General features: G+C 35.5%; 2 protein-coding genes across 4 annotated transcripts; both read left to right on the plus strand.

Moving 5' to 3' along the window:
* The first annotated feature begins 1974 nt into the window (after window positions 1–1974).
* LOC107648637 (glycine-rich RNA-binding protein 2, mitochondrial) lies at window positions 1975–3976 on the plus strand. Of its 3 annotated transcripts, none has more exons than XM_016352437.3 (5): window positions 1975–2326; window positions 2756–2914; window positions 3018–3086; window positions 3472–3578; window positions 3663–3976. In XM_016352437.3, exons 2-5 carry the CDS (start codon window positions 2791–2793, stop codon window positions 3813–3815), a joined length of 453 nt encoding a protein of 150 aa, XP_016207923.1. In that variant the 5' UTR covers window positions 1975–2326; window positions 2756–2790; the 3' UTR covers window positions 3816–3976. The 3 variants fall into 3 exon arrangements, with proteins under 3 accessions (XP_016207923.1, XP_016207925.1, XP_016207924.1); XM_016352439.3 differs by having other exon boundaries at window positions 1975–2314; XM_016352438.3 differs by having other exon boundaries at window positions 2038–2330.
* Window positions 3977–4401: 425 nt separating this feature from the next.
* LOC110263292 (uncharacterized) lies at window positions 4402–9423 on the plus strand. Its single transcript, XM_021104406.2, has 3 exons — window positions 4402–4630; window positions 4714–4954; window positions 9284–9423. The coding sequence occupies exons 1-3, from the start codon at window positions 4543–4545 to the stop codon at window positions 9291–9293; spliced, it is 339 nt and encodes a 112-aa protein (XP_020960065.1). The 5' UTR covers window positions 4402–4542; the 3' UTR covers window positions 9294–9423.
* Window positions 9424–9781: the final 358 nt, after the last annotated feature.

Below are 9781 nucleotides of genomic sequence, written 5' to 3' on the forward strand. Positions count from 1 at the left end.
GGTTGGATAGACAAATTTATCCAAACCCTAAAAAACTAATAAAAATTTTTAAATTACCCTTCTATCCTAACATAATCACTCTCAAATTCTAACCCTATCACATTCCCATTCTCCAATCCTCTTCACCTTCTTCCACAATGGAAACTACCTCCTTCAGATGCTCAAAATCTAAATAATACTGAAAAGAATGAAAGATGGCGGTGTAGTAAGATTGTAGAGAGAGAGAATGGCGTCGTCGACGAAGATGTAGGAGAAAATATTGGAGATCAACTTGATCTGTCTCCATGCGGAGGCTCCAAACCTATGCCCTCACATGGATCGACTCCTCCACCAAGCTCGAACCCGAGTCGACAAGGTCGGCAGCCACAACCCTACCTGGAATGCCAAGTTCCTTGCTAGCGACAGCTATGAAATCTCTGTTGTCATCTTTGCCGTCGGCACCTTTCGCGACCACCTCATCGGCATCATCCTGTTCCTTGTTAGCAACATCTTCTGCTCTCCCGCCGATTCCGACACCGCCAGAACACCCTGCTTTAGCCTCTGACTTCCCAGCGCTGCACAAGGTCTCGACGATAGAGTACCGCGACCTCATGGGAATGAAGATAAAGAACCACCAGAGGAAGCAAAATCAAAGATTGTGGCGGCAACATTGAAGGAGTGGAATGGGGTGAGGGTTCCACCGTGCATTGGTATTTGAATGCCATCAGCCAGAAGTTGCAATACTTCCTTCCACCACGACTTCCTCCTTTTGTTCTGGAACCGCCACGCAACATCGCACTCGTCGGCTACAAATCCATTCACCGGAGTCTGGTAATCAAAGAGAGATTGAGAAATTGGGGGTGGTAAATAGGATTGGAGAACGAGAATGTGATAGGGTTAGAATTTAAGAGTGAACTCTAATGAAATTAATTTTGGGTGTCACTTTTGACTTCTACATTAAATAAAATGAAATGATTTAAAATTGAAATTTGTATTGGATATCATCTTTGAAATGATACTGATATCAGTAAGAAAATACCATATCCTTTTGAAAAAAGATGAGTGAAATGATGCCGCCTTATATAATCCATTAAACTTCCATTAAATTCACGTTGTAACAAAAGATTTAATTACTATGTCGGTCCCTATAGTTTTATTGAATTTTCAATTAGGTTCCTCTACTTTTTTTTTTCTTTTCAATTGAGTCCCTATACGCTATACCATTTCAGATTTTGTAATTAAGTCCTTACCGTAACAAAAATGTTAGAATTAACATAATATTCTATTAAACAAAACAAATATGTCTAACACTTGACTGAATATTCTATATAGTTTAATAGAATATTTTATTAATTTCAACATTTTTGTCACGGTACGAACTTAGTTACAAAATCTGATATGGTATAGAGATCTAATTGAAAAGAAAAAAAAAAATAATTTGATAAAACTATAGGGACCAACATAATAATTAAACTTAACAAAAATCTAATTAAAATATACTCAAATAAATTAAATTTACTCAGCCTGAATTTTATTACTCTATTTTTTTATTATCTTCTTATCAATTTGGTAGAAAAATAGATCCGAATTAATTTAACGTAAATTCTTTTCTCAATTATTTACAAAATTTTAATTTTTGTCCCAATTTAAATACACAAAATCCTCAATTTTCATATTCCCAAAATTCTAATTTTTCTATTGCAAATGATTTTTAGTGTATAATATTTATGATATATAATTCAAAATTTAGTAATTTAGTAATTTTTATTTTAGTTAAATTTTTAAATTTAATTAAAATTATTAAAAATAATTTAAATATAAATTAAAGTAAGACCAAACATAAAAAAATTAAAATGATAAATTTTATATTAAATTTTAAATTAAATCTTATAACATATATTTCCATAAATATTTATGTGACTCCTTGTAAAATCTAAAATAAAATGAAATTAAAACTAAGCATTATAAATACTCTCAGCCTCGTAATTTTTCGTCAGTTTTGGACTTTTAGTACTCTAATCTATGTATATATAGTTTTGGGAAACCCTAAATATAACTGCCGTCACTACCTCTCTTCTCAGATTCTCTGCACCAGCAAAATTCAAACCCTTTCACAGATTCTCTCTCGCTCTCCTCTCACCGCCGTCCGCCGCCCGCCGCCCTCCTCCCCTCTCACCGCCAAGCTCCTCCCCTGTCACTGCTTTCCCCTCTCACTCTCAAGGTCAGCGCAGAGCCGTCGTCGCGCGCCTGAGGATTATCGTCAGAGGCAGAAGCGTCGCCTTTTTCGTCGCGTCAGAGGAGAATCGTCTTCGTCGCCGTCCAGCAAGATCATCAGGCATTGTTTTGCGTCAGTGTGTTTATACTTTATTATTTTCAAGTTTTTTTTTTTTTTTAAATTTTTACTGATTGTTTTCTTTTTACCAAGTCTTTAGTTGCTGTTATATTGTTGAGTTTTCTATCTCTGCTAAATGTTTGTGGAAATTCTTAATTTTACAATTGAAATGTATTTTTTCCCTCTTTTTTGCTGTCTTGTTTAAACTGGTAACGTGGTATTATTTTCCATTCAGTTGTTTTAGTAAGTGTGATTATTGATTAGATGGTTCTCTATGATATGATGGCATACCTGTTAAATGAAATTTGTGTGTTTGCGTTTTGTTCTTATGTGTGTCATCATAATATATAAATAAAACTGGTAAAGTGGTATAATTTTTCATTCAGTTCTTGTAGCTAGTGTGATTATTGATAATAATAATAGTGGGTCTATATGGTGGTTTAGGGAACACTGAAGGCGTGAAGCTTGGTTAAATCATCATGGCATTGTGTAACAAGCTTGGAAATTTCTTGAGACAAAGTGCTTCCGGAAGCAGATTAGCATCTGCTCCATCAATGCTCAATTATATTCGCTGCATGTCCTCAAGCAGGCTTTTCATTGGGGGTATTTAACTATTGTTGAAAACGTAGTTATCAAGATAAACTACATATCTGTTCACTGATTTCTTTTTTACCCTAATTACTTATGCTGGATTTTGCATTTCTAGGCCTTTCATATGGAGTTGATGACCAGTCTCTTCGGGATGCATTCTCTGGCTTTGGGGATGTGGTTGATGGTGAGTTCACCTTCTCCTGTGGTATTTATATTGCACAAATTTGGTCACGTGTTTTCCAGTTTGCTTTGGTATCATCACAGCACTTCATTGACAGTTAGATATTCCGTTAGGAACCTAACATGCATTACGATTATGTTTGCTATAATCAATTCAGGCAGGGGATCTCTGATCACTTGCTTAATTGTTACGAGAGTTCTGGATTTTTCTAGTGAATGAGTGAGCGGAGCTATCCCGCAAATGGTGAGATGAATGGGTTTCCTTGGGTTGGTTAGTCTTAAAACTCTGATAAAGATGAGATGAGATTTTACACGTGTACTATGCCTGATACTGTTCTGGTTTGGAATACTGAGATGATATTTTTTTTCCTGATTTTGTTTGTTTACAGCAAGGGTGGTCACTGATAGAGACACCGGAAGATCAAGAGGTTTCGGATTTGTCAACTTCTCAAGTGACGAGTCTGCAAGCTCAGCACTCACTGCAATGGATGGGCAGGTTGGAACTTGGAATGCTTTCTTGTTCGTACCAAACTTTGACATAATAGATGGTTTGCCTTACTGATATGCACTGTTTCTTCAGGATCTAAATGGTCGAGTGATCAGGGTGAGCTATGCAAATGATAGGCCTTCTGGACCTCGGGGTGGTGGCGGAGGTTTCGGTGGTGGTGGCGGTTACGGGGGAGGTAGTTACCGTAGAGGTGGAGGTGGTGGTTATGGTGATCCAGCCTTCTAGATCATAGGGTTGTGTCTGAAACTTAAATTAAGATTGCTCAAGCCTCAGGTGGTAAATTAGCAACTAGAAGATATGTTAGGGTTTATAAATTTCTTTTTTATGGTTTTTTCGGCTATTTTAATGGATCATTTCTTTCTAATGCAATTGTGTTCGGTGTGCAAGTGTTGATTAATATTTTTTATTCTTCTAAAAAATGTTTCGAGAAGGGTTTTGCATATATTTCGAGATCACCAAAGTGTTCTTTTAAAAAAGAGGAAATATCTTTTTTGGTCTCTGTCCTTTTTAAAATTAGACTACCCATCTCCTAATCTTTAAAAAATGTCAAATTGGTCTCTGTCCATCTATTTTGTCAGACAAATAAGCCCTTTCACGGGTGTTTTCGTTCAGAGTCATTTGAAAAAGTTGAGGTATAACGTTTAAGGTGTGATATGGTCTGGACACATCTTACGTGGAATGTTGCCCATTCGTTGGGACTATTAAGTCCCTACACAGTCAGCAAAACGACGTTGTTCTGCGTAAAAGTCATTTGCATTTTGATGTGAAATCCCACTCTTTTTTTTAACCCTAACACTAGCAGTGATCATGATCGGTTGAGAGCAATTTTCAACCTCTCACACGCGTTGTGGCTAGAGGAAGACTATGTTGTGTTCGAGTAGTAATGGAAGACTATGTTGTGTTCGAGTAGTAATGCTAGTGAGGAGAAGAAGGCCAAGTTCCAACACCCTAAATGCAAGCGTGGAACTTATACAATCATGCAAGGATTTGGGACATTGAAGAACACAGACAGGATTTTCCTCGGTTGTTCCTATTATCGTGTAAGTGTGTTTCCATCTTCGATTGATATATTCAACTTCTTGTGTGCTTTAACAAGTTGTATTCACAATAATGGCAATTGCAGATGGAGCGACTTCACTGAAAGTCTGCAACTATTTCGTTTGGTTAGATGAAATGATTTCTAAACATTTTGGGCATGAAGATGACAATGATATTGAAGGAAGAATGATGATGCTAGAGAATAGATTGGAGCAATTGGAATATAACATTGAGCTTGGAATTGAAGGAAAATCAAAGAAATGGAGAAATCGGTCCTGTGTAGTGTATTTGTCAAGGTTGCAAGAACCAAACCGATCAATAAACTGGTGAGACAATTGATTTACTGGTTTAATGGTTCGACTGGAGTTCAATCAGGTTCAACCGATTTAGTTAAATAAAATTATTAAAAATTTAATATATAATTTTAAATATTTAAATTCAATAATTTCTAAGTCAAAATTTTCATATAAAAATAATTTTAGAGAGATAAACACAGTGAATACAATTTTTTCTTAATGCATAAAATAATTCCTTTCTAAAATGAAATCAAAAGCACTAACATTGAATACATTAAGAAGCTCAATAAAAAGTTAAAGACACTAATAGGAATAATGCATTCATAGTAATTTGTCCCTCCATTATTTAGATGCAAATGGTACTAATCAAAATAAAAAATCCTTTAAACTACGATCTCAACAGTTACCTAATTCTAGAAATTTCTATAACATCCTTACTATCAAAATGTCACGCTTTCGACTGCGCCACTTTGACAGGGAGAAGTATTATGATGACTTATGTATAGTTAATAATAAAGTATGAGCTTTTGACTTGAAATCGTATTGTTGTTTTTTTTTGTTTAAAAAATCGGAAAAATACTTTATCTTGAAAACAAACAAGCATATACATATATACAAAACTTCTTACATAAGTAGCTTATAAATATAGTATAGATACAAAACATACAATTCCTATCCCTCTTACAAAATTATAATAATATATGCGAGGAAAATCTATAACATGTGTATACAAACAGAAATAAGGTATCTAAGAACTTATCAAAAACTCCGCACCACATGGTCTCACCATGGATTTTCAGAATTGTCATAAGAAAATATTTTAGAAAAAGAAAACTGTTTTCAAGCTCTGTGATTATCGCTATCTTATGAATCTTTTGAAAACCAACGGTTTAACATTTAAAAAAAAAATCCAAAACCATTTTGAAAGAAATAAGTTAATTAACCAAAGTCCAAAATCTATCTTTTCGTATAAGAAAATCTTAAAAAGTTTCCTAGGCTGTATAAATGACCAACCAGTTCCAAGCATAGGTTCATTAAGTCTGTGCTGAACCAGTTTGATTTTTCATATTTAACTAAACTTCAATCAGAAACCAATCACGATCTCCTACCCATCACGCAATCAACCAACACTTTCATCAATTCAGTAGCAATACTCAATCTCAAAAATACCACACCAGAGGAAACACAGACAAAACAAACATGGAAAGCACATGTATAGATATTTGTTACAGCAAATAACTCAAATAGCAGTTAATAACAGTTAAGCAATTAGGTAAACAAAAACAAATTCAAACTAAACAATGCATATAAATGCACATGATGCATGTCTGTCCTACGGCTGATGATATCATCTGTCAGTTATATAGCCAACCGGACATATCCTGGTAGTTAACCTTGGACAAAAACACCCCATCGCGGAGCAGGTGGGTCTGAGCCACAACCCTCTTACTACTACTTGCTTAACCCAGAGCAAGTGGAATAAACCACAACTGCTGCTACTACTCAGGCGGGTGTTTAAGAACTCAACCTGGAGCAAGTGGAATAATCCACTACTGCTGCTACTACCTAGGCATCACAATCACTGACCCAAAGCAAGTGGGATGAACCACAACCCTTGTTACTATCCAGGTATCTCAATTAAATTTAATTTCAATTTCAAATCCATTCTCAATATCATTCAATTCATTCAAAAATCATACTTTAAAATCAATCCTCCTCATTCTTCATTCAATTTCAATTATCATCATTCCTCATTCTCACACTCATTCTCATCACACCTCTTATTCCGTTCATCAATAATTCAAATTCATAACATAATTCATTCTTTTCTAAATAAATCAAATTCAAAACGAAATCCTTTTCTTAATAACTCAAAATCAAATTATAAAATAATTAAAAATATAAATCTTTCTAAATAATCACTTCAAACGAAACTTTCAATTTTTATAGAAATTTCGGCAACATTCCCTCTAAAATTCAAACTTTGCCATCCTTCAAAGGTCCCAACAAACCATTTCTCAAACTCTTTTCAAATCATTTCTAAAATCAGACTAATTTCATTATTTCAAACCATTTTCAATTCTCAAAAATGACTTTGGATAAATCCAGCAAACCAAATCCAATATTCTCAAACTATTTTCAATTCTCAAATATCATTTTTGATAAATCAACAAAAACAAATTCCAATACTGATTCATTTTCAATATCAAATTAACTCCAAAATCAAGAAAATCATTTTTCATAATATTCAATCAAATCAAATTTCCAAATTCATCTTAATCAACAACCAAACACCACTCAAGTAATGAATAATTTCATCAAGCAATCAAACACATCCATAAGACCCACATAATCATAAGAATATGTTTTTTATATCAAATCTATTTATAACAATTCCATAATAGAAAATAAGTATTAAGAAAAACTCCTACCTCGACTAGTCGAAACCCAGCAGCTATACAGCGCATCAAAACCCCTCTTTCTTGGCCCACGACAGCGGTAGCCACAACCACAGCTTCACCCACTATCCGTAGCAGCAACCGCAACTCTAAGTGCGACATGTAACAACCGAAACCCAACCCTACGTTACCAAAATATCAGAATCTTTAACCAAACATAACAAAATACTTATATGCTAGTGGCGATGGTTTCAAGGCAAGAACAACTTACTGCGAAGAAAGGAACCTAGAACGAAGTAGCCGCAGCTCCAGCAGCGAACTCCGGCGGTGTCAACGCTGCTCCCGGCGACCATGCACGGCGGCTACAACCACAACAGCGGCCGGAAGAACGACGGCCCATGGAAGCAGCAGCAGCGGAGTCCCATTGCATTTTCTCCTTCTCCGCGAGCTTCTTCTCTCTCCTCGAAGCTCGACGGCGGCAACATCTTGAGGTGACGGCGACAGATCTGGCGGCGACAGGAGTCACAGCGGCGTTAAACAGTGATCCTTCCCGCGGTGGCTCTGGGCAGAACGACGCGTCTTCCCTCTGTTCGCGAACCTCCTGGACGGCGACAATGAAGACCTCGACGACGATGGCGATGACGACATGGATCCACGAAATGGTTACGCCTCCCTCTCCTCGTGCGGTTCCGTCCCTCAGTTCTGGTCTTCCTTTAATACAGTGGCGGCGGCGGTGCCAGGCCCCCTCCAGCGACGCTCTTCCCTCTCTTCCTCTCGGATCTCTCTCCTTCTTCGTTCATGGAAGTATGGGTGCTTATGTGTGGAGCTTTTGTTTGCTGATGGAAGGAAAATGGGGTTTAGGGTTATGGATTCCAATTTGAGAATTAGGGTGAAATTAGTGTTTTGATTTGGAAATTAGGGTTTGGATAGAGTATTAATTTAAAACCAAATTTAATCCAATATAATTAACTTTAAGAATACTATTTATCTTTTTAACTTACAAATTAAATTTAATTAAGTGCTCTAATTTAAAATTAGAAATAAATAAATAATTTTTTTAAATTCATAAAATTAATCAAAACCTTCAATTATTCAATTTAAATGGAATAAAATTCTCATTATTTTCAATTATTAAAATTTTAAATTTTAAATATGAAAATACTCAATTATTTAGAAAATTTTATAGATACAAATATATTTTAAACTTGAAGTATCATAAAATATAATTTAATTATTTTTAGGAAATTAATTTTCTTGAAATAAAAATATTGACAAACATAATGAATTAAAAATAACTTACTATTTAATTTTCAAAAATTTGGGGTCTTACATCTACCCCACTTATAAAAATTTTCCTCCTTGAAAATTAGCTTATTATAGAAATTATTACATGGTTTTAAAACTTTATGGAGAAAGCATAGAACCTTAGCACTCATATATATATATATATAAGGGTAGGAGTGTGATTGCAAAACAGAGGTTATAAGGCAAGCTTGATGCAAAAGATGACATGGTTCAAACATGCAATGATAAAGCAAGGCGGAAAAAGGTTATAAAATAGGTTGGGGTTAAAACGACGTGCTTAACGTCGGCACACTGATCTCGTACTAACTTCAGAGCTTCAACTTCCCAAACTTCAACTTCTAACGTTTCCTAATGCCACATTGGTTTGTTTGTGAACTTACTTTCAATCACTACATATCACACTTTAAAACTTTACTTTTTCACAAATTCACTATAAATTAATGTTGTCTTTTGTATGTGTATTAATATCTTTAGATTTGGTGAATTTAATTGAGTTTTGACTAATGTGATGGATTGAGGTTGGCTGAAATTGTGAGAACTACAAAGGTGGATATATGTCCAATTTTAGGGGAGGTTATGTCAAATTTTTTTGAAATAATATAAATATTGAAGGATTTGTGTTGTATATGTTGATTAATGTTAATTGGTACCCCAGGACTTCTTAGTCATCGTCCTCTGTCCCGACTACCCTGTCGACCCCTGTGACATCATAGGCGGGTCCATCGGACCAGCAGTTCATCATGGTCCCGAACCCAACTACGTGGCTCCTTCTGATATGCCCTTCCAACTCTAGCGACAGAGACAACGGTGCTAGAATCCTCTAATGCCTCCCAGCTAGATGCCCCTCTACCACCGCCTGTTATATGAATGACGATTTGGCCTGATGTCATGTCGGTGCAGTACTATTTTAATGTTTTTTTATCCACAATCTATTTTAAATTTGTAAAATTTTGTGTTTGCTAATCTTAAGTTTTTTATTGATAGGTTTGCACCAAACAACAATGCATGTGCACAGGAGATCTCCAATGTGATTAAGTCCATGTATGACAATCCATGGCCAAGCTACACGAAGATTCCTACTAAAACCAGAGAGCGATGGTTTCATCTGCCTTTGATAGGGTTTGGGAGACTCTGCCTCTGAGCTCTACAAGAA

Source organism: Arachis ipaensis, chromosome B6 (assembly GCF_059453495.1).
Source record: "Arachis ipaensis isolate K30076 ecotype BB chromosome B6, ASM5945349v1, whole genome shotgun sequence".
NCBI classification, from domain to species: Eukaryota; Viridiplantae; Streptophyta; class Magnoliopsida; order Fabales; family Fabaceae; genus Arachis; species Arachis ipaensis.